The sequence below is a fragment of the Aspergillus nidulans genome, chromosome V (genome assembly GCF_000011425.1).
Source record: "Aspergillus nidulans FGSC A4 chromosome V".
Lineage (NCBI taxonomy): Eukaryota > Fungi > Ascomycota > Eurotiomycetes > Eurotiales > Aspergillaceae > Aspergillus > Aspergillus nidulans.
The window spans coordinates 2,877,123-2,900,920 of record NC_066261.1 but is presented as its reverse complement, the minus strand read 5'-3'; the positions used below and the strand labels follow the sequence as shown (position 1 = coordinate 2,900,920).

Below are 23,798 nucleotides of genomic sequence, written 5' to 3'. Positions count from 1 at the left end.
GTCAATGTCGCACTCGTCCGCTGTATCATAGCAACTGATGGTTCCTGAAACAGGTCGCCTCGACGCCTTTCATCTCAGGAAGATATATGGGACCTTCATGACTTTAGTTGGAAAACCACCAAGGTCGCACAATATCTCTTTTATGTGTTGTCGTGGACTGTCGTGGAACTAATTGTGCCTTGCACGCCCGAATGTAATGAGAACAGTATCAAACAAGATCTTTCTGCGGCCACGCTGACTTCTGCGATATACCCTGGTTCAGTATTATTACAGCCTGTCCAGCAATAGTCTGGGCCAGCAAAGTCACTGGCTCAGCTGAATCCCACTGGCAAGGAGCTAGGGATTGTGAGACGCGTGAGAGGAAGATACTGCTCCAAGCATGAGATAGTCTGACCGAGCCCTTGACATACCTCCCGATTTCTTCTTTTACTGAATCGATGTCTCACATTTTTGAGCGTACCTTTTGATTTTTGCGAGAAACGAGATATTAAGGAGTATAGTCAAAGTAAACAACAGTAAAGCGCGTGAAAGGCAGCGTTCTCTCTTTTATATTGAGGAATGGCAGCATGTGAGAAATGAGACTCAGGTCGGCGGTTACTGTGAAAGCAAATGAAATGGCCTCTTCAACCTGATATGGTGACTGGTAAAGAGATAGGCTGCGTGTATTTATGGAGTGCGAATGTCCAGAGTGAAGACCACTGGATCTCGTCTTTCCCGCCGTCTTCGTCTCTCCCCCTCTCTCTGTCTCTCTCCACCTACCTCTCCTTCTCTAGACTTCCTTACTTGTCAGCAAAATGAAATTGACTTCCTTGAGCTCATGTCGACGTCAATAATTAACCTCTAAGCCCTAGAATCCTTCTTTCCTCGTCCTCCCGGTCTGCCGACTCCCTGCCTTCAGCAGACTGAAACGCAACACAATTAACACGAAAGACTTTCGCCATGGCAGCCGTTGTCTACGAAACCGAAGGAGGCTTCGTCATGGGCTGCAGCACATTTCTTCCGTCTTTGCTCAAGATATTCTCGATTGCATGCTCAATCTTTGAATAATGTACGGTACGGGACTCAGGATTTTTCCCAGCGAGGACGGTCCTCCGGGCAACGCCAGTTCGACTAACGACGACGGCGCCTTCAGGATAGACAACTTCCAGATCATGTCAATGCGGTATTATGTGTTCGAGCGTGTGAATCAGATCGGTGAAAGAAACAGACGGGGAAAGAGGGAAGGGAGGGAAGGTGGAAGGGACATTGGAACATAATACCACCACAGAACTCCTCGCGGGCGCCAGCAAACAACCTGTCATTGCCCTTTCCGTTGGTGTTTGTCTTGGGCCATGGCCTGTTCGCCTGGTCCTAAATGGATAGGACTTCTCTCTTTACAGCACTGGCCGTATGCCAATGTCTCTACTTTTTGAAGGCATGATCCCGGCTGTAGCAATGGCGGAAGGAACCAATTCTGACTCCAGAAAATTGAAAACAGCAATTTTACGGCAGTTTTGACATCGTCTGGCAGCGATCTTTGTTCGCGACATTCGCACTTCTTGCCGCCGGCTTGGTCTGCTACTTTCAACTGGCGGAGATAAAATGGCTGTTTGCTCGCTACCTAAAGAAGGACAGCACAGGCGCGGTCAGGTTCCCTCCGTTATCACTTGCCAGGTCGGCTTTGCTGACTTTCAAACTCCTAGCCCAAGGTTTCCAATTACAGCTTCCCATCTGCCGATCATGCTACGAATGTATTGACACTCCCGAGTCTCGCGAGTGACTGTCCATCGTTCATGATGTCGACTGAGGTTATCGACCCCTATGGAGATATTATTGTCGCTTGTTCAAACGTCAACTTCCTCGTCTCCTCCAATGCACTGTCGCTGGCTTCACCAGTCTTCTATAGCATGTTCAGGCCTGGCATCAAAGAAGGACTTGCAGTTAGAGGAATCCCGGGCAGCTTGGACGTCCCGGTTATCCCATTCCCGGACGATGACTCCGATACCTTTCTCCTTTTCTGCAATCTAGCGCACCACAAGTTACCGGCTCTACCAGAGACTTTGAATGCGACCTTGTTGAAGGACCTGGCGGTTTTCATTGTCAAATATGCATGCCGTCCGGCTATCATCGACCGCGGTTGGCTCTGGATAACCAAGGATGAACTGTCCGCCGAGCTGTCGCCGGAAGACTGCTGGAATGCTCTGCTATTTGCATATGCAATGGACCTTCCAGACAGGTTTTCTTATTTTTCCGGCAAGTTGCTGTCGTCACGGCGACAGAGTTTCAGCAACTGGGATTATGCCCTTGCGAACTTGGAATTTATCCCGCATCATGTTCTAGGTGCGTACGCGTGTGATGTATAGATGTATATTGTGTCCGGTGCTGACAGATCCGTGGCAGAACAATTGGATATCAAGCAGGCTCTGCTACATTTCAATGTTGAGACCGCTCTCATGGAGATCGTGTCCGTAGCCCAGACCAAGTCTTCCAAGGAGTGTCGGAAGTTGAAGATGTTTCTCGGGTCCTATTCTCAAATTTTGTGGAAAGCTGGCATTCTACCTGGCATGCTTGAACTTCGTCGAAAGACCCTCCCTCAAATCATGCAATGCGCTCTGGGTCTTCCAGCCATCAGTTATAACCCTGGTTCGGGCGAATGCGATGGCTACTACAACGAGTGTTATTGTTCCCACGCTAATGAGCTCGATATCAAACAACACCTGCTGAAAGAATTGATGAAATGCGCTGAGGATGAACAAGCCGGAATATGCTTGTTGTGTGTCAAGCGTGAACCTTGCGATAAGCACCCAAGACTCCATAAGGAAGACGGAAACCTGGGCAATGAAGAGAAAGAAGTCAGTGGTCCTGCGATTTGATAAAGTTACACAACATGGCGAGGTGGTGCTGCTCACCGTGACAGCAGGATGGCATACACACGCGGTTTTTGCTGCTGATTATAAGGTTGGCGGGGAAAATATTGTTAATCGTTGGTTTATCCATTACAGTTCATTCTGCAGTCCTAATCCCAAGCCTTTTCATTCGACAGGCCCAGCCCAATATCCATTATTAGTTGTCCTCGAGTGCCAACTGGTCGAGCGAATAGACATTGGCACATCCCGCAAACATCACGGAGGAAGCTCCGCACAAACTTCTCCCCTGCTAGAACGGTATTTATACGCAAGCCCATCTTATTTGCTCACAAAGACTGTGCCTGTCATTCTTCATATTGCTTGGCATATTTTCCTAAAAGAAATCGGGGATCAGAGGACGCTAATCCCGTCGACGGGCGCCGTTATAACCCTTGAATCCAGCACAGAATATGCAAATCGGCCACAAACCCTTTCTTCACGATGCTTCGTATTTATCTACCTCTATTTCTAGCAATCTCCTTGGTCGCAGCGACGATCCTGGAGAATGGCCAGCCACGGCTAGATCCGTATCCCGGACAGGCCCAGCTTCTAGAAAACGGAGTCAAAGAGGGGTGGAAGACGTACGATGCAGACGCTAAGGAGATCTCTTATAAGGGGCGATGGGATGAACAGCATATCTCCTGTAGGTGGTCCCCACCTTATACTGGCTAATGTCTAACAAGCAGTACAGGGTGGTCGTAAGTCTGTTTCTGCAACCGAAAGAATTCACCAAAGCTGAGAACTGTAGAGCTCCGGGGTTCAAGTTCGCCTTTACCGGAGAGAGGGTACGGACTTGGCTTTCAGTTATGAAAGAGCTGACAGTACGTAGTTAGCAATAAGCTTTGGTAAATATACAGACGAAGGCGTTTTAGTTGCCTATCGGTGAGCAGACTCGAGGAGACATGCCTTTCTCAACTTCCTGCTGATGTTCTTCAGTATCGGAGGACAAGACTGGCAGTTCTCCAATGTCAGCGCAGAAAACACCTACCAATTTGTTGGGCCCTGGACGACCGGGGTCAATCTGACAGAGTCCAATGCCGGGCGAATGTTTGAACTGAGAGGTACCGACCCATAAACGCTCTTCTGATACGGTGCTAATTCCAGCAGTGACAAATTGGGCCTACGGATATGTTCACTAGCCGGTCCTTTCTTTCCCAGCTAACCCAGTAAACAGTCCAATTATCAAGTGTATCCGTCAACTCTGCGGCGTCGATTTACAATATCAAGCCGTTTCCAAAAATGGTCGAAGTTATTGGTGACTCGTACGTGCTGTCCACAGTCAAGGGCGTTGTCTAACGAGTGTAGCCTGAGCTCTGGAGACTTCGCAACGTACGAAGGCCTTTCGTCCTGGGCATACCTTTTTGCCGCCGGACTGGGGAATGTGGAATATCACCTTACGGTACGGTGTGACAGGGCTTCATATGTCGCAACTAACTGTAGCAGGCCTACCCAGGTATCTGCCTACATGATCAAGAATGCTGGGGCAACCCCAGGGGCCAGGTATGCCGCTCCTCCACCGTATCCGCCGTTGCTTAGTGAGTAGGTTTATCAATGGTACCGAACTACCGACACCTCTGCCCGGGCGATGAAAATCTACGGTGACGAGCCCCCTAAATGGGACTTCAAATCGCAGCAGCCGGCCGACCTGGTGGTCATCAACATCGGCACAAACGACAATAACCCAGCGAACAACGTTCCTAGCGAGGACTACTTTAATGATTACGTGAAGCTGATAGCTGATATTCACGGGATATGGCCGCATGCGCAGATCGTCCTCATGGTATGTTCACTGTACAAAGCCATATTTCCCGACTAACAGGACAGTCTCTATGGGGTGGTTTCGGTGCATCGGGAGATACGTACGTCCAGGGCCCGCTTTTTGTCGACGAGATCAAGAGGGTATATGAAGTGTTTCAAAAGCTAGGGAACTTCGTTCACTACTTCGACACCACGGGTATCCTGCAGCACAACGATATCGCGCCGCAGTGGCATCCGACTGACGTCGGACATATCAAGGTAGCAGCACACTTTATGCAATGGGTGAAGCTCAAGTTCGGATGGGAGATGGCAGCTACTGGGCCGATGGTCCACAGTGGGACACTCTATTGGAATGACCAGGCTAATTACTGAGCTGGCCCTGACTATACTCGATGAACATGTCCTGAATCATTATCATAAAATGTATCTGAACAAAATATGATCAATACAAACATTTCATTCAGGCAATCATCTCCCTACCGCCACAGAACTCTCGAGATCGAGTTCAAAAAGTCAATCCCCTCCTTCCTCCATGTATCATCCTCCATATACCCAAGTCCCGTGACATTCGCGTCAAAGACAATATCCACCGGCTCGTTCACTCCATACGTCTCCCAGTACACCTCGCTTTCAACGCCTGAGTTTGGATCCAGATCCACAATAAAACTGGCCCACATGCTTGCCATCAGCGTACTAAGCTCCTTATACCTCTCGGGCATCCCCTCGAAGGGCAGACCGTAGTGATAGCCCAGTCCCTCAAAATTCTTAAACACAAAAGCCACTTCCTCGAAATGCTGCGCACCACCAATCCAGTCCGCATTACCGCTGCGCATGTTAAAGCGGTACGCGTATGCAGGGATGCCGTGCTCAGCCCAGACTTCGGTCTGCCGCCGGCGATTTGCGTGCATGCTGTAGTCGCCTGCGTAGGCGGACGTGCGGCGCCACTGCCAGCCCTTTGAGGGAATGCGCTGATTGCCGAGAAACTCGGGGATACCTTTTGAAGGGTCGTCGGGGTAGAGGTCTAGGATTTCTTTCGCGATTGCCGGGGGGTATCGGTAGCCAGATGCGCCGCCTGTCAGCTCGTTAGCAGAGCGGGTCTCATTGAATCAAAGATGATATGTCAGAAAGGGGTATCGCATACCTGTAAGGTAGTTATAGAACTGCTGTGTAGTATTGATTCCCGTGGGACCAAACGACGCGCCCTCGTCGGTGTTGGTTCCCGAAATGATGGGAACCTTGACGAACTCGCCCTTGTCGAGCTGGACACTCCCCCACTCGCGTAGAAAGTCTCCATCAACTGTAGGCCCGAAGGAATACGCTGGATCTCCCGTCGTGGTGTTGAAGATAGCGTTCAAGGACTCAAAGGGGACTTCGCGGAGACACTGCAGCGTATCACTGGCAGTAGCACATCCAGCCTTGGCAACAATGTCATCATACTGTGACTGGTAGGCCGTTGTATTCCCGGGGCTAGCGGCGATCGAGCCGCCGGACTCCATAATTCCAGCTCGGAAGAGGCCGTCGTCTCGGCCGCCGTAGGCGATGAGCTGGTTGCCCACTGACATTCCTCCAGCGGACTCACCCCAGATTGTGACCTTCTTCGGGTCACCGCCGAAGGAGGCTATGTTCTCTTGGATCCAGTGCAGGGCGAGACGTTGGTCGCGCAGACCCAGATTCGTGGCGCCGGCTTCCCTGATCTCGGCTGAGTTGAGGAATCCCCAGGTTGAGAGGCGGTAGTTAATTGTCACTGCGATAAAGGGTTTGCCTAATTGATCTTGTCAGCCTGCTCTAGCCATAATAGGTTTATGTTCGGGCTGAGTCGCACCGATTCTCTGCGCATTCGCAACGATAGCAGACGTGTTATACCGCTGGTCTGCTCCGGAGCCCTGATAGAAGCCACCGCCATGGATCCAGACGCCTACTGGGAGAGAGGAGGTTTCGTCGACTGATGAGTCGCGAATGACATTCAAGGTCAGACATGCTTCCGATTGCGGGTACCAGATTGAGTCGGTCTAATACTGTCAGTATATTTACCGATGTGGTCCTGGCCCATTATAGTAGAGGAAGCTATCTCACCCCGTATCCAACGCAGATATCGGAATATTCCTTTGCATCTCTCGGCTCAGACCAAGTCTCATTCAGAGAGTGTGGAATGGCAAAGCGCAGATTGCCGACGGGCTGTTGGGCGTAGGGAATGCCCAAGAATAGGTCTTGCTTATAATGGGCATTGTGCTTTCCGATGTATGTCCCGTTCCTAACAGTAACTGTCGGGGATGGCGAAGATCTGGGGCTCACACCCCCTGGGAGGGCAGATGTGATGGCGGCGAGGACTGAGAGTCCGAATAGTGAGGGGACCAGCATCTCAGCAGACTTCGTGGAAAAAACAGCTCGCTGAGCCGGCATTTCCTCCCCGAGGCGAAGATCGCCATATTTATACACTGGCTGCTACCCCAAATGACGATGGAGACGGGATATAGTCGGCTTTTGGACCAAATCCACGACTCGGTGCGAGAAATTGGGGGCATTGACGTGCCGTCCCACCTCATTCTATGCCCGACCCATGTCCTTCCCAGTTCTCTGCATAAACCCTTTCCAAGGATATTTCCCCCAGGAGCCTGAGTCGTACGGGAACGAACTGGGCGAGCTACCGCCCCCAGTCCTGATCTGGGGTAACCTCCGACTAGAATGTGGAGAACCCTGTCTGCCGCTGCAGATTTCCTCACTCGGTTCCGCTTTCGGCATGGATTCGCGCGCGGAGGTTGGGGAGACGCTCGTGCCATCGTGGGGCTTTCGGCTTAATGATATTGGCATGCCCATCAGGTCTGTATCATGACTCGTCCTGCGTTGATTTGCCGATGTTTTGCCGTCTTACTAAAAGCCTCTTTAGCCGGCGGGATGTGGACATTGGCGTTGACACTGAGTCCAGCACGCCTGGTTGAAAGATCGAGACAATGACATCATGGGGAGGGTTTGAATCTAGCCATTGGGCCGAGGGTAATATGTCGACTGGGTGACTCAAAAATACAGAAGAAAGAAGGATAGATAGATGGGATGACACAAGGGAAGAGGTGAAGCGGGATGAGGTGAGGTGAGAATGCCGTCCCGAGTCGGGAGAGGCCTGGTAGGCTCTTATCTCCACGTTATCCCCGAGAGTCAACAAAAAGCTTCCCAAAGACAAGCCCATAAAGGATTGATCCTTCCAGGAGCCACCTGACAACAGCATCCTCCAGGAAACATTGGTAAGCTTTACTGGTGTCTGGATCTAGGTTCCAGCTGATCCATGACGTGACTGGCAATACGAATCCGCTGTAGAAGATTCCTCCCGTCTCGGTATAACCCGTTCAGGCTTTCAAGTCTTGTTACCTATCTTTAGCGGAGATGAGCTAATCTTTAGACAGGAAAAGTGGCTGGAAGGATGGCAATAGCCCAAATACCAGTAACCAGCTGTTCTTTTCACGAGATTCTGGGTAACCCTAGCTATCAACACACAACTGACGTGCATATTTGGGGGCTGACGTACATATCTGGGGAGACTGAGAGGAAGATCTACTCAAAATAGGTCGGATGCTGCATTATCCAGTGCCAACTTGGCTTTGCCAGAACCATCCATGATTCCCCACATTGGGCCTTGTTGAGCGAAGTCGGAGAGACCGCTAAGGAGCTAAGGTGGAGGTCTGGTCGGGCTGTCTCCATCCTGGAAATTATGTCATTCAGTATTGCTCATCTAACCTTATGTATCTTTTATGTATCCTTTATGTATCCGGGCAAATGAAAATCGTTATATTCTCGATCATGAAAATATACTCTGCTTCCATAACGTATAGCACAAAGCCAAAACAAGCCTAGAGCTGTAGTATAGACTCAGAGGACTTTACAGGGAGCAGCATCAAAAAGCCAGCTCCAATAATGACATACTCCTAGAGTCGCTCTCTATATCCTTACCACCTGCATCCAACAGCACCTTTTTGGCATCCAGAAATCGAAACGAGTCCAGAGTCACGGCAGGGTAGTACTCCTCCCAGGGCCGACCCCGCCCTGTTAGTGATTCTGTCCTCCTCTGTTTCGTGCTGGTCTTGCCCAGCTATGCACCGACATTCTCCACATTCTCTGAGCGCACTTTGGGCTCCACCTCCACATCCGGTGGTGACGGCGTGGTCGGCGAATCCGGCTCCTCATACAATTTAGGCATCGGCTCGAGTTTGTGCCGAAGCACCCAGGTGCGGAAATGCCAGACGGCGTTTCGGAGCTGGTACCTTGCGTGGCGGCGCGTTTTCACCGAGAAGACGCGGTCGAGTTCCTCAAGGGTGAGTTCTAAGTGTGTCAGAATGTACTCATTTGTGAGGATAAGGTCAGTAATGGTGATGGAGGTACCTTTTGTTTCTGGCACAAACAGCAAAACCAGCCACCATCCAATCAAACACCAAGCGGCGTACCAGCCGAATGCACCCTGCGGTTTAAACGCCCGCTCCAGCATCGGCCAAGTAAATGACAGAATGAAATTGAAGCACCACGTTGTGGCTGTCGCCCAAGACATGCCGACCTCCCGGACATGCAGCGGGAACGCCTCGGCGGAGTAGGTAAACGGCACGGGCCCCTCGCCAGGCGAGTAAAAGACCTCGAAGAGGTACATTCCCGTCGTGACCATGGCCACTCGTTTACGACTAGTGGGGATGTTCGACTCGATCCAAAACGAGAAACCCGCCCACAGGAGCCATATGGAAAGAAACGGGAATGTGAAGAGCAAGAGGTTCCGTCGGCCCCATGTGTCTATGGTGAGAAAGGCCGGGATGGCAAAAACCCAGTTCAAAATGCCCGTCCCCATAGACGCAAGCAGGGCTTCTTGTACCGTGTATCCCGAATTCAAAAATATGCTGGTAGAGTAGTAAGCAATCACGTTCACGCCGCAGAACTGCTGCAAAAACATGACGATCCAGCTGGCTAGCGTGGCGCGCCGATTACGCGGGACAGTGAATAGCTCTAGGAACATGGTGAAGAAGTTCTTCCCTTTGTTGATCTCGCGCTCGAGTTGGACGCCAACATACGCGTAGTACAGATCGCGGGCGGCTTGGAGGTCGGTGTTGCGCAGAACGCGGAAGGACTTGAAGGCCTTGGGTATCTTGTTGTGCTCAATCAGCCAGCGGGGTGATTCCGGGCAGAAGTAGACCTGGAAGCAAACGATGATTGGGAGAACCACGGTGCTACCGAGCATAAGCCGCCAGCTTAGGTCTTCCTCCACGCCCATGAATGCGACGCCCATGATGTTGCCCAACATGATTCCGAATGCCGTCCACCTAGATTACGTTAGAATGGTCAGGCATCCTAACTATTCGTGGTACTTACATTTGCCACTGCATGACCAGCGCGCCGCGAATAGGTGCCGGTGAACACTCGGCCGCATAGACCGGCACTGTTGAGGACTTGGAACCAATGCCGAGGCCGAGAACAAAGCGGGCAAGGAAGAGGTTGACCCAGGAGTTGGCTACACCTTCCCAGACGGAGGCCACGGCGGCGATAACACAGGAGATGAAGATCGTTCCTCGTCGCGCAAAGTATCGATTCATCGGCTCGGTCAGCCAGCAGCCGATGATTGCGCAGGCTAGGTACGGGGCGCCGACGACGAGACCGGTGATATAGTCTTGCATCATATCAGAGAATCGGGGAGATTCGATACCGAGTAGCTGGTATTATTAGTCTTTGTAAGCAAAAAAAAACAGAAGTTAAAGGATCAACCCTAGGATAGATAACGACTGCACCGTTGTTGGCGGTCTCGTCCATACCCTGCACGGCTGCGGCCATGGAGCACATCGCTGTCCCGATCTTTAGTCACTCTACATAGCTAGTTCGAGCTGGACGTACTCGTCATGAAGTACAGCATCCAAGGCTGTGACCATTTGTGAGTTGTCTCGCGCTGTAAAGCCTCGCGTTCCTCCTCAGTCAACTCGGGCAATGTTTCAGCCACTGCCGGATTTTGCGAGATAAGTGCACCTTTACGGAAAAGCTCCTTGTACTCCATCAGGCCATGGTTCTGGCAGAATCGGTCGACATCTTCAAAGAGCTCGTCGCGAGGAACACCAGCGAGTGGATTCTCAAAGATTGCATTCAGCTTGCTGCGGTCCAGTCCTTCGACATCGTAGATGTGACGGGTTTTGGGCTTTTCTTTATGCTCGAAGCTGGGCTGACCAGCATCGTGGCTGCTACCGGAAGAGTGAGCCCCATACATCTTGATACAGAACGAAAAGTGCTGAGGTTGGAGACGAAAAGTCAGGTACGACCATGGGACAGGCTAGAATTTATCGATCCCCGCCTGTCTGCAATCCGACAATGGCACTGCGGCTGATATCACCATTCCATGACGCTGCTACGCTACTCACGAGTGAGAGCAAGTGGCTCTACGCGGGATGTCACCTCATTGCCTATAAAGGGAAGAGGGCAACGGTCGAGCCAGCTGGAGGGGTGAGAATCTGGGGGATTGATAGAGTGGTTAACCTATCACAGCCAGTATTTGCACATGGTCGTGTCATCTGAACGGGAGTCGAATCTGGGGAAGGCCCAAGGATTGTCAAGTCAGTCAAGAGTGGTCAAGAATGGTCAAGAGTCTTGGAGATGCTTGTGTCGCTTATCCTGTCATCAAACGTTTCCACCAACCAACTCGAGGTTCGACACAATCTGATTGGGAGACAGCTAGGTCGATCCAGATTCCAGCATCCCCTCGGTCTCGACGACTGGGCAAATGAAAAATGACGCGCTGCCGAGACCTGTTTGTCCTGCTCTGAACCCCAGGACAGTCTTCTCGCATCCATAACGAGAGTGCCGCCATCTCCCGGACGCGCAATTTTGTGCACATATAGCTGGAAGCACTCTTCTTGTCCAGAACCCAGAAAATAGTTCCATATCCATAGCAAGCCACAACCGCAGCCAACGCTCGAGGTACGGTAGATCATTCCCTGTAATAGACTAGGGCCGGTGGACGACGTCAGCGGCTTTGTTCCCGAGGGTTATAGGAGCGCCTCGTAAGTCTTGTTGCATTTAGGCCGTGAGTAGCTTCCGACAAGGCTTCGAGCGCCATGGATGTCATATTTCAACTCCACTCCAATCCGGGGTTTGGTGGCGCGGGGAAGCCTGTCAACCCTACTATCATCCCCTGCGTGATTGGCAAGAAAGATATTTGAGGCATTCCGTTGGCTATCTGATGCCTTCGAGGCGGGTCAATTCATGCCTGGTAGCCATTCTAGCTCTTGCAGCCATCTGGCACATTGCCAACCCCAAAAGCCTGTCGGTAATACAACATGACTCGCAGCTTAGTTCGAGAACGTGAAACTTTCTCCGAGGCGTAGCCTTCGGCGCGAAGTCTTGTCTTAAGTATCTTAACTTTTCCCCGATCATAGGAACACGCTCTGGACCATAGTTGAGATCTCTGGGTGTGGCGAAATAATATGAGACGAAAGGCGATTGGTATCTAAAAAAAACCAACTCGACTCTACTCTGCTTGAGCCGGACGACTGCCTCCCTCCGGACCACAGCAGAGCGCAATGATGGTTATATCGAACAGTTCTGTAATTAGCCGAGGAAGTTTCGTGTTGTGTTCGCCGGATTCTGTTAAGCCCCCGCATGGATTTTAGCGAGGCCATTTTTGGACAGCGCCTGGATTACAACTCTGCAATCCTTCCAAAACCTACTTACTACTATAATTCTACTATATAATATCAGACGTAGCTAAGAGAGAAATATGACATGATCCTGTTTTGCTAAAACTCTTCATTGGCCGTGGCAGCGAAATGTGGCCACCACAGACGTGATAACCTAATGACGTAAGAATATATTTGCTACATCATCACCTTTATTCCTGTATCATACAGTAGCACACAAAATTAGGTGTCTTTCAACACTTTCTACACTACGGTATTCTTAGTTGCACTGGGAAGCTGACATATAATCGATCAACATGTTGTGAAAAGGTTCCTACACATCTCTGGAAAGGTAAATTCACTCCAGACCTGGGATGGCTTCTTATTGAAGCAAGGAGGATAACTCTGTTTACATAATCATACAAGTGCTCTGTCCAGCAGCAAAGACTGTTTAATGTATAAGAAAATAGAATAATCAAATTAAGCTATTGTACAGGGGTAATGAGAAAAGCCATCGCATGATAATCGGTATCATAATCCATCACTCATGAAAGATAGGGGGTAGTTATAAGCAGCGCGAGAGCCCTTAATGGAATCGCCCAGTGCTCATTTCATGATCGCCCTGCTGAGCAACGGCACGGTTCTTGGCCACGCCTTCTTCATCGCCAAAGGCTCTGTCAACGGCAGCACCTAAGCCGCCACGGAGAGACTCACCCATGCCCTATGATGCTGTTAGAGGGTGGTGTCTAGATGGCGCGGGAGGTAGGACTTGCATGAATCTCAGCAGCGGCCCCCTTTACTCCGCTGCCAGCGTTCTCGCCGGTGCGGGTAGCGGTCGTCTGGCCAGTGTGGTGAGCGCTGTTAGAGGCCGTGGCCGAGTTGTGGCCGACACCGCCGGAGGAGTAGGCGCCAGTGCTGCCGGCGTTGGTGCTGGACGAAGTGTTGCTGTGGCTGTTCTTCATCTGGCCGGTGGTACTGTCAACGCGGGGATCGAGCTTGTTGAGGAGGTTGGAAGAGTGGACTTTCTCGCCGGTGTGAGTGCCGTGGGAAGTACCAGCGCCGCTGGTTCCGGTGGTTCCGGCGGCACCAGTAGCACCAGTAGCGCCAGTAGCACCAGTAGTTCCGGTAGCACCGGTAGCACCAGTGGTGGTTCCGTGCTGCGTGCGGTGGTCGCGGTCGCTGTCTACGCGGGGATCGGCCTTGTTCATCATGTTGCTGTTGTGCGGGCCGGCGTTGCTGGAAGGAGCAGCGGTGGTCGTGCCCGGGGCGTACTTGGAGCGGGTATCGCGGTCACTGTCAACACGGGGATCGGCCTTGTTAGCGAGATTCGAGGTGTGAGGCCCGGCGTTTCCAGAAGTCGCAGTGTATTCGTTGCCGGTGCTGGTCGTCTGGGGCGCGTACTTGGCGCGGTTATCACGGTCGCTGTCAACACGAGGGTCGGCCTTGTTCATGAGGTTGGAGTTGTGCGGTCCGGCATTGCCAGAGGTCGCCGAGTGTGTAGTACCGGTGGTTGTGGCACCGGGAGTGTAGCGAGCGCGGTTATCGGCGTCGCTATCGACACGAGGGTCTACCTTGTTCATCAGACTGGAGTTGTGAGGGCCGGCGTTGGTGGAAGTGTTGCCTCCGGTATGAGGACCGGTACCGAAGTGAGCATCCTCAAAGGTCTTGGTGGAAGTGCTATCACGGCCGTGGGTGCCAGTGCCGGCACCGAAGGTGTTGCCTGCACTGCCGTACTGGTCGCTATCGACGCGGGGGTCAGCCTTGTTGGCGAGACCAGAGCTGTGAGGGCCCGCGGCAGAGGCGCCATGTGTGCTTGATCCGTAGGTGCCGTGAGAGGTGTTGCCGTACTGGCTGTTATCAACGCGAGGGTCGACCTTGTTCAGAAGGTTGGAGTTGTGAGGACCGGTGGTCGATGTGTTACCGTAAGCAGACGTCCCACCGTACTGGGTGTTGTCGACGCGGGGATCGGCCTTGTTGGCTAGGTTGGAGCTGTGTGGGCCGGTTGCGGAGGTGTTACCGCCGTATGATTGCGTACCGGCGAACTCATTGCCCGTACCGCGCACGCCCGTGGTGCCGGTACCGGCACCATATTGGGAGCGGCTCAGGTCGCTGTCGACACGGGGGTCGACGCGATTGGCCATGTCGGAGGTATGGGGGCCAGCGGTGTTGGAGGTGTTGTTATAAGACATTGTGATGATTTGTTTTCTTGAAACTTGTGATTTTGATTGGGATTGATACTGTTCAAAGTAGGTGCAGGCTGGGACTCTTATATAGGGCTGGAATCTGGGGCAGGAAAGGGGAAAATCAGGTGATGACGTCAGGGTGACCGCAGAGCTGTCACTACGCAATGCTCCACCTTAAGCCCATTCAACGTCTCTGTTTCTATTAATTGAATGAGATTGTGTCCAGGGACATGACATCAACCGGTCACACAATGTGAGTCATTACACGGACCATCGTCATGAATGCTCTTTTACATTGAATGGTAGCCAATGCTGGACCTCGTCGCAGGCAGCATCATTAAGGAATGGTCGACACTGTACGACGATCGCGATACGATGAATTCATTGTCCTCTAAGAAGACTATTCTGTCTGGCACGATCCGGCCACTTCTAGGTCTGTCGATCTGCGTGATTGCCGGTCGGATCTGCCTGGTCTCAGTCGCCTGAGATGCTATAGTGACGTGCGTGAAAAAAAAAAGGTAAAAATAGAAAAAAGAAAAAATAAAAGAAAAGAAAAAAACACAAGAAGAAAAAAAGAATATTACTCGAGACACTCAACTATGAACGCGTACGGGCTGCATCTTTCTGGTGGTCATTGCTAATTATTCTTTGTGACGCAGTAACTCTTGGGATGGTATCACGTTGGATGTCGTTGCCGTGCTGCAGTTTCCTTGAGCTGGAACGTCCGTCTTCATTCCTGCGGCCGGATTCAAGCGGTCCGCTGGAGGCACCGACAGTGTGCCTGGCCTGAACGGTAAACACACCGCGTACCGACTCCATCTCATCCGGCGGTTCAGAGGCGATCATGACGCATTGTCCTGATTCGATGTGGGCGCTTTCCCAATACGATTGTTTATTGTCTGCATCCACAGACAGGACCTCGCAGCTGGCTGTCCCTGAGACTCCATTCCATTCCGCGGTTCAGCGAGGACTATGACGAGGGCGGATCCTGAAGTTCGAATGCGATTTCCCGTCTCGAACCTTGGTAATGCGCAGAAACAGAGGACTTTTTGTCAGTCTCTTGCACAATCATCAGATTGATCTGTCCGAGGTGCGACCATGAATGGATTACGAGTCTGCCTTTGTCACTAGCCGGCGATTGGGCCTGCCCTTAAAGGTAGGCATTTTCGACTGGCGTCAGGGACACCCACAGAACTGTGCCTAGTATTCTGTACTGACAGCATTTGCGAGAGAATACTAATGATGTTTCGCCGAAGAAAAATATACAAACTTGGTGATAGACACTATGGATTATAAGGACTCTCTAACTTGATGTTTGCGCTTGTCCTCCAAGAACGGGCGTCGCGCGTGCACCAGCGAGTATTGCAAAATGTTGATCTGACCGGGTGATCTTTGATGGGCTCTCGCTGATGTACGGTCCTGGCAGGAAATCTGTGCGCACCGTGGACAGTCATTGTTTCTTCCCCCAGCCAGCGGTCCCAAGTTGGGTGTACAGCTTTCCTTGGTACGTCTGAAACTGCACCCATGAAAGGCGCAGGTCGAGACCTGAGCTGGTACCGGTTTTTGTTCTCGCACCCGATCGATCTTCCTTGTCTGCTCCACGTTTGTCTTTGGGACCAGAGTTTGGTCCGCTGCGGTTGTTACGCCATCTTGGAAGCAAAAGAAGGCTTCTGGGCGCTATTGTCTAAGAACTCTAGAGTCTGGCAGACAGTGAGAGTATGGTCCTTGGAGAAGCCATGGAAGAGACCACTGCATCAGTGACAGTCTCTGCGCTTAACGTCTCGATCTTCATGAGCACATTTGGTCAAAGTCATGTCGAGCAGTTGCCCACAGAACTCAATAGACGGCTGCGCAGCTGATCGATGACTTTTGGGTGTCACCCTTCGGAAATCCACTTCCTCGAAGTGCTGAGCCAAACAAGTATGAGCCATGTACGCCGCTCCCAGAGGTCTACTGCATCATTTGGGTGAGAAATCAGAGTCGAGATTGTTTCTAAAGTTGCACTGCCTGACTTCGCTCGGAGTGTTTTATGATCAAGCAGTCATGAACCTGTACATCCGGCTTAGTGAAGAAATCCTCACTGTGATTCAACACTCGGTGGGTGCTGCCCTCGCTTAAGATTCCACTTCAAATCAGACAGCCAGTCAAAATCTAAGCGGATCGATTTCCAGTACCTATAATCAGTGAGTGTTGGCAACAATGAAACTAGTTTCACGCATACGCACCCGATAGACAGAAACCCCATAAGGAACGAGCATCGATCTAGAGTCTGAGAACTTAAGACGGATAATTCTGTCCAAGCTAAGGGACACTGTATAGCATTAACAGAATATGCCGAGTGGTGTGGGAAAAGGACATCTAGGGGTTATTTTGCTTCATAACTCCCCAACTATTGAAATGCTTGACTTCAAAGCCAATTTGTAAATTATATCATTACAGCATATTATAACCATAATTTCTCCAGCAAGCACTCGACCTGCCTCCGGCCAAAGCTGTACGGCAGTCAGAACCGGAATACGTATGTCTAACCATTTCAAACGCCGTTTCTCCATGACAATGCTAGTACTCCTCTTGCCGGGCATTTTTGCACCTTTTCGCTCAAACGCAGATCTGAAGAATCCAACAGGGTATCGCATCCAGGTTTCCATAGAAGGCGCCACCGGTGATTCTCTAGGTTTGACCTCAATCGATGGGCGACGGCAAGTATTGCAAAATCCTACACAACTGTCCAGAGAAGGGCAGGTCATATTAACATTCGGTGCCGCCCATAGTCCTTATATTCTTGTTAACAATGCACTGGGAGCTTAGCTTGAACGGTCAACGATGACAATCGCCGTCGCAGCTACATAATGACGGATTAGGTCGAAGATCTGGGTTTCAACGAAGCAGCCTCAACGGCCTTGGAGCGTCCGTGATATTGCCTTTGTGCCTTACCTAAACCCTTACTCCATGGACCGGCGCTTTGCATTGGTGAGCAGGCTAGATGCAAATCAAAACCTGACGCTGATATGTCACCGCCAGGTACATCGGAAGCTACACTGCGAAATAGAGAACGTGGAGCTATTTCCATCTCAATCCGGAGATTTGGATTGCCAGTTCCAGGCCCCTTTCTTGGTCGAGGGAGTCGATGCACCAGAGTTGAAATGTAAGAAGACAGAGAATTTGACATTTCCCATTTTACATTGAATAGTCTTCGTCTTCTGCGTTGTGCGGATGCCTTGGTACATATTCAGGAGATATGGACATCAAGAGAGTATACGGCCTGTACCCTAGAACGGCACAAAGATCAGACCTACAGACAACCATTTAAATTGAGACGCTTGACTTTTGCGCTGGTGCACTTATCCACGGATCAGTAATTTTCTAGATATATGGCTCCCTTTCCCAAAAGCTCTAACCAAGGTTCTTGAATCTCTACTTCAAGATGACGTGGCGATCTAGAGCTGATGATGCTGACCACCGACACTCGCCCATTGACCTTATGTTCTGTCGCTTTCATATCTTATCGCAAGGACAAAATCCAGTTACGATACTCACCAGTTCGGAATTCTAGGAGTCAGACAAGATACAGACGTAGCCGTCCGAAGATGACCCCAACTCCACGAATCAGCGAAACAATCGCACAAGACCACGCCGAGATCAAAGCTATTTACGACCGTATCGTATCATCGACCTCGCGCGACGAGCAGATCCGCTACCAGAACCTCTTCGTCTGGGAACTCGCCCGTCACGCTGTCGGGGAAGAGCTGGTCGTATATCCCGCCTTCGAGAAACATGTACAGTTCGTGGGCGCTGGTCTCGCGTCAAAGGATCGCGAGGAGCATCAAGCCGTAATGGACCCCTCTTCCAGATTTGCGCATCCTCCTCTCTTGATAGCAGTAGATTAACATGTCCACATCGAACGGACAGGTGAAAGAGCAGCTCAAAACCTTCCAGTCCCTTGATCCCTCCAACCCCAACTTCATTCCGACGCTGCAAGGCCTGATGAACGATCTGTCGTCACACATGCGAGAGGAAGAGGGCGAGGATATGCCGATGCTAGAGGAGACGCTTTCGGAGCACGACAGCCAGAGCCTGAGCAAGGCGTTTAATCGGACGAAGATCTTTGTGCCGTCGCGTGCACACCCCGGGGCGCCCAACAAGCCGCCTTTTGAGACAGCGGTAGGACTTTTGACTGCGCCGTTTGATCAGGTAGCGGACTTGTTTCGCAAGTGGCCGAGGAAGGGAGTTGAGGTTTGACGGAGATATACCAGAGCCTAGTCAGGTAAGCTGATATATATCATGGAGTCCAACTTCGAGTTTGTCGATTGTAAAGAACGAGCGAAAGTTCTGGATGTAATGATTTTTGGGGAAAAAATATCAAAATATACCTCGATCTCACAGGTACCTAATCAATATTTGATACAAAGCTAAATCTTTTGATTCCACTTCACCATCCCCTCGTTCTCAACAACCTCCCTAGTCATCGTGACTCAAATTCGCAACACATTTCCCAGCTCCACATCATTCCATCATTGACTCCGTCACGGCTCGCAGGATCTGTAAAGTAATGCCGTTCAGCCCTTGCTCTCGACTTGACGGGATGTTGCCGTATAAAACATCCTGAAGGATCCTTGCTCAAGAGATCAGCCGAAGGTCGCATAACTGTGAATATGAGCTTGCCTACAAGGCTCGGTATGCGATCTCCACTGATGCTGCATGCATTTAGGATAGCTAGATTTATTTTGGTAGTGCTGGTGGTGTTGGTGGTGTTGTGTCTTGTGTTGTTGATATGTTGACGGTGTTGGTCAAGACAGTCGAGCTTGAGGTAGAAAGCGAGGATAAGTTCGGCTAAAGCACGACAATTCCAGCCAATCACAGTATCTATCATTACTTTTGAAGATCATGTCAGGTAAGCGGCGCAGACAAGCAATGGAGCGGGAGCATGGTACACTGACTCGAGGACTGATCGAAACAACGATGGCATGGGTATACTTCACAATGACATCAAGTCAAACCAACCGCATCCGGCCTCTCAGCGCTAAAGGAAGCCCTGGAGTCGACCGTCTTGTTCGATATCCATGTTCGCACGCCGTCTGATCTCAGTAATCAACCAATCTTGAGCTTACTCCATGATTCCCAAGTCCGCCTCCAAAACGACCCTGAATCCCATATCGATGCATTTCTCAAAGGCAGCCCACACCTAGTCCTTGGGGGAATGAACTCGCTCGAAGCAACGCATCCACACGAGAATTTTCGGGTTCACCCATCACCCTCAAGTCAAGCAATCTGGCATCGAGCGTGTTGGGTTCACCGACCTCCGTGGACCCTACGGGGCTATCAACATTGAGTGCTCTCTCTACCCTTCAAACCCACAACTGAATGCTCAGAATCTCACGCCTGCTCTGATATACATCCATGGCGGCGGCTACAATGTCGGAACAGGCGACGAATTCGAAAATGGATGCCGAATTCTGGCTGAAAAGGCCGGGGTGCAGGTGTATCTTGTTAGTACCGGCTGGCGGCCTGAATGGCAGTATTCGACGCAATGAGATGAGTACAAGGCTGTTCTGAACTGGTTAAGAGGTAACGGGGGAAGAGACCGAGGTGTTGACCCCGACCATGTCTTTGGCGGCGGGGATAGCGCTGGTGGGAACATGACGGCGGCGCTTTCGCTCAGGCTGCGTGGTGAGGGGAAGAGAGCAATGGCCGGTGTGTTTCTGCTGTATCCTGAGCCAATGCTGTCATTTGGCACCAGTGCGGCGACATAGAATAACCGTGGTCCGTATCTCAATTGTGAGTCCTCCTGTCAGGTAGATGGTACGTCTGGTGTTTACGGTCATGCCAGGTAATGTGATCTTTGAATTCGCCAGCAACTATATTCGCGCCGGCGTACCGCCGTCGGCGCTTTATATATCGCCAGGACAACACTCAGTCCCCAGCCTAAAAGACCTTCCAGCCGCTGCAGTCTACACCTGTGGCTTGGAATGCTTGCGAGATGTTGATGTCGAGTTCGCTTCGAATTGGAAGAGGCTGGCATTCAGGTCACCTGGCACCAATACGAAACCCTGTGCCATGGGCTTTCTGCAGATGGTCCCTTGGAGCTCTACTGCCATGAAAGCGCTGCTTCAAGTTGCACAGGATTTAAGAGATACAATCAAGAGTGGTCAGAAATAGACACTCAAGACATTGCGTAGTCAGTGTAGACGTCAACTTTGAAGGGCCAACACTCTTTTGATTGGAGCTAATGATAGTCCGAATATACATTAAAAATGTTTAATAATAGAGGAACGACGAGGCTTGATCTAATCGCAAAGCGTAGAACAAGGCATCATGTTCAGAGAAGAATCTTCTTGGCTACCTCGAGTTCCTCAATCTCCTTCATGAGTTGTAACCGCTGCCTTTTGATAACTGGATCATCCCCCACGATGCCTGCCAGCTCTTGCTCGGATAGGCGATACACAAACGTAGGTGACAAAAGTTTCAGCGGACTGCTCGGGCCACTCAGCAAAAAGTAGTTTGCAGACTGCATGCAGACGTTGTCAATGAAGCGGCTCATGGCGACGTTGTAATATGAGTGCAAGATATCGTGAATCTGCTGGACCATGTACTCCCGATTGCCTATCCCCGGGAGCGCCGCTTTGATATCCTCGACCCGGACCACTTTGCCCAGGGCAGCATTGCCGGCACTAAAGGTCTTGTCTGCTATGCACTTTTGCATCTTTGAGTCCGGACTGGAGACCATTAGTCCACTCTAGCACTTACAGGGTAAGACTTACCAGGTTTGCAAAGTCTCCACAAACGATGGGTGTAGCGATATCAGAGTATCATTTCGTTCATTCTCCAGCAGAAATTGAGTATGGGCAATCGCATTCGTGTACTTCTTCTGCAGATCATCCATCATGATGGCCAGCAGGCCACGAGACATCCGTCCATCTTGGCAGAGATCAGTCAGCACGCTGACGATGCAGGCGTTGACAAGGGCAATGATATCGCTGATATAACCCAGCGCGATGCTCCCCCACTTTTTTGACTGCCTTTTCATGACAGTCGGTAGAAGGGAGCTGTTGAGTGTACCAAGCTCAAACCCACGAGAACCAAGATACTCGGCCTCAAGCCATGAATAGATGTCGTCTTCCACAGGAGGGCTAATAAGCTCAGGGCCATAAAGAACGTCATTCAGTTCGACTGTACTGTCGATCTTGCGGGTGCTGACCATGTTCTCCTCATTTCCCTCGTCGGTCCGGACCCTTGCTCTCGACAACAGAGATTGACTGCTCTCGGTCCCGGTGCGGAAATTGTAGACATGGCCGAGATTCATCATGTCGGACCTAAACTGCTCATTGCGCTCGATGACAGTCGTGGCGAGGCGGAAACGTTTGACCTTGTCAAAGATACTGTTTGCACCGTAGTTACCGCGCAAGGCATTGGACATGACTTCCTGGTATTTTGCTACGAGATCCAGGAGGAAGTCAATTTGCTGGCTTCGGTTCAATCTTTCCTGGCCAAGTGCCAGCAGAGAGGCCTGAGTCTCTTTCAACTTTTTATTGATATCCACACGTATCTAGGCGCCATCAGCAAAAATCATAGGCAGGGCGAAGATCGATTCTCACCCTGGGGAATTCCCGTCGGGCATTCTCTGTGACAGTTTCCTGTAGCCGCTGCCTGAGCGATTCAATACCAAATCGATCTGCGGGCACAAGGCCCCATCCCGGTCTCGATCTGAGCTCTGCCTCTATGTCCGCGCGAGTCTTGTCTCCAGTAGCGAGCTCGCTCTTCCCAAGACTGCGGACTAGAACCCAGCCGTGTCTGAGAGGCATGGTCTTGCCCGTAATCAAGTCCAACACATTGTGCTCAGCTCCGCGATCGACCAGATCAGGCTTTGTGAGCACGCCAAGGGTGCGTTGTCCTTCAGGATCGACTTCGCGAGCTCTTTCAATTACTTCCTGCGTTGCAGCGTCGACGTTGGCGGGAACGACAGCCAGGATAATTGAACGTGGGTTGCCCATGTGCTCCTGCACCATACCGCGGACCATATCGATATCGTGCTTGGTTGTCACACCAGGTGTCACACTTTTGAAGATTCCTGGAACGTCAATGACAGCCAGATGGTCCTCATTTGGGCCGCTGATCTCCAGACGAAAGATGTGTCGGGAAAATGTTGGCTTCGACTTGTCATCGAGGCTGCGAATGCCCATCACCGTATGTACCTATCATTGTCAGCGACCTCGCACGACAGACTCAAGAAAGCCTACCTCGTTTATCATATCGGAGAACGCCTTCGGATCTAGGTAAGCCGATTCGCACCTCGACCATGCTTTCAGTCTGGCAACGCACTCAGGGTCAGACTGCGGTGCCGGCTTGATGGACGCCCGGATACTGCGACCAACTTGACCGGAGGCTCGGCGGAAGATGATCTGGGTAGCGAACCGCGTACATAAGGTGCTATCACGAGGAAAGGGGAGACCGGTCAATCCCTCCAAAATAGAACTTTTGCCGCTGGACTGATCACCTACGGCCACGAGCTGCGGCAGAGCAACGTAATCGCCAACGTTGCAGGCGAATAGCTTATCGAACTTCTCAAGCAGACTTGGATCAGTTAGGTGTGCGTTGTTAGAGGTAGACTCCTTCATTGTTTCCGTTGCATCTGACGACGTTGCATCCAACGACGTCTGTGTAGGCTGAACAAGCACCATGATAGAGGGTAGCGATGGCTATAAAGATGCAGGAACTCCAGATATACACCAGATGCAACTGAGAGATAAACCAGAGGCGGCATCCCTGGGTTTGTTGATCGCGTGAAAGCCTCCCATTGCTGGGAGTCGAAATAGGCAGGTATTACTGTGCGATAGCACCTCCCTCAGAGAGCGACTTGACTGGCATTACTGTCAAGTCAACTAGCAGTCACGAGGCTAACCTGGGTAATGTGAAGCACAACTCGAGGAGATTGGTGTATGGTTGTTTCCAAGCATTACCGATAAACTTTGCGGTGGTCGCAGATAGAGAACTGAACAGGCTATAATCGCGTTGGTGATTGCGTTTGAGAGGAGAGTTGCAAGAGCACAGCCGGGTCTTGGCAACACAGCCAGAGGCAGGAGGTGTTTAGATTCTGAGGCGGTGCATTCTCTGGTATATATACCTATTTCCGAGATATGCCGGTAAATCCGATGGAGGCTCCGGGGCGGGACTTTTGGCCTGCCGATCAATGGAGCTGGGGCGTCATCAGTCTGCAACTGCAGCGTTCTAGTGTTCGGTCTCATTGAGTGAAAGATTGTACTGTCAGCATATCAGGCAGCTGATCGCCTTGATCTACAGTAAGTATAAATGCATCTTGCCAAGACACGTGGTTTGAGCTGATCATCGCAGTTCGT

The 23,798-nt window shown here is 51.1% G+C and overlaps 9 protein-coding genes across 9 annotated transcripts, besides 1 other annotated feature; 5 read left to right on the top strand and 4 right to left on the bottom strand.

Moving 5' to 3' along the window:
• Positions 1-23,798: part of a sequence feature (contig 1.93 620..340023(-1)) that runs on past both edges of the window.
• On the top strand, positions 1,776-2,852 carry ANIA_05319 (uncharacterized protein; the record flags this gene model as incomplete). The annotated part of the gene is made up of 2 exons (XM_657831.1): positions 1,776-2,319; positions 2,380-2,852. The coding sequence occupies 2 exons, from the start codon at positions 1,776-1,778 to the stop codon at positions 2,850-2,852; spliced, it is 1,017 nt and encodes a 338-aa protein (XP_662923.1).
• ANIA_05320 (SGNH/GDSL hydrolase family protein) lies at positions 3,327-5,015 on the top strand (the record flags this gene model as incomplete). The annotated part of the gene is made up of 6 exons (XM_657832.1): positions 3,327-3,528; positions 3,577-3,583; positions 4,170-4,284; positions 4,329-4,385; positions 4,429-4,665; positions 4,710-5,015. 6 exons carry the CDS (start codon positions 3,327-3,329, stop codon positions 5,013-5,015), a joined length of 924 nt encoding a protein of 307 aa, XP_662924.1.
• Positions 5,120-7,001, bottom strand: ANIA_05321 (uncharacterized protein; the record flags this gene model as incomplete). Its single annotated transcript, XM_657833.1, has 4 exons — positions 5,120-5,715; positions 5,785-6,405; positions 6,466-6,652; positions 6,717-7,001. 4 exons carry the CDS (start codon positions 6,999-7,001, stop codon positions 5,120-5,122), a joined length of 1,689 nt encoding a protein of 562 aa, XP_662925.1.
• Positions 7,201-7,579, top strand: ANIA_05322 (uncharacterized protein; the record flags this gene model as incomplete). Its single annotated transcript, XM_657834.1, has 2 exons — positions 7,201-7,460; positions 7,528-7,579. 2 exons carry the CDS (start codon positions 7,201-7,203, stop codon positions 7,577-7,579), a joined length of 312 nt encoding a protein of 103 aa, XP_662926.1.
• Positions 8,722-10,860, bottom strand: ANIA_05323 (uncharacterized protein; the record flags this gene model as incomplete). Its single annotated transcript, XM_657835.1, has 4 exons — positions 8,722-9,931; positions 9,981-10,318; positions 10,371-10,447; positions 10,497-10,860. The coding sequence occupies 4 exons, from the start codon at positions 10,858-10,860 to the stop codon at positions 8,722-8,724; spliced, it is 1,989 nt and encodes a 662-aa protein (XP_662927.1).
• Positions 12,720-14,488, bottom strand: ANIA_05324 (protein dlpA). Its single transcript, XM_050612352.1, has 2 exons — positions 13,039-14,488; positions 12,720-12,986 (listed from the first exon to the last, which is right to left on the bottom strand). Exons 1-2 carry the CDS (start codon positions 14,452-14,454, stop codon positions 12,852-12,854), a joined length of 1,551 nt encoding a protein of 516 aa, XP_050468285.1. The 5' UTR covers positions 14,455-14,488; the 3' UTR covers positions 12,720-12,851.
• On the top strand, positions 18,036-18,687 carry ANIA_05325 (hemerythrin domain-containing protein; the record flags this gene model as incomplete). The annotated part of the gene is made up of 2 exons (XM_657837.1): positions 18,036-18,326; positions 18,358-18,687. The coding sequence occupies 2 exons, from the start codon at positions 18,036-18,038 to the stop codon at positions 18,685-18,687; spliced, it is 621 nt and encodes a 206-aa protein (XP_662929.1).
• Positions 19,333-20,604, top strand: ANIA_05326 (alpha/beta hydrolase; the record flags this gene model as incomplete). The annotated part of the gene is made up of 4 exons (XM_657838.1): positions 19,333-19,339; positions 19,708-19,934; positions 19,992-20,139; positions 20,276-20,604. The coding sequence occupies 4 exons, from the start codon at positions 19,333-19,335 to the stop codon at positions 20,602-20,604; spliced, it is 711 nt and encodes a 236-aa protein (XP_662930.1).
• Positions 20,765-23,123, bottom strand: ANIA_05327 (dynamin family protein; the record flags this gene model as incomplete). The annotated part of the gene is made up of 4 exons (XM_657839.1): positions 20,765-21,161; positions 21,207-21,991; positions 22,041-22,637; positions 22,683-23,123. The coding sequence occupies 4 exons, from the start codon at positions 23,121-23,123 to the stop codon at positions 20,765-20,767; spliced, it is 2,220 nt and encodes a 739-aa protein (XP_662931.1).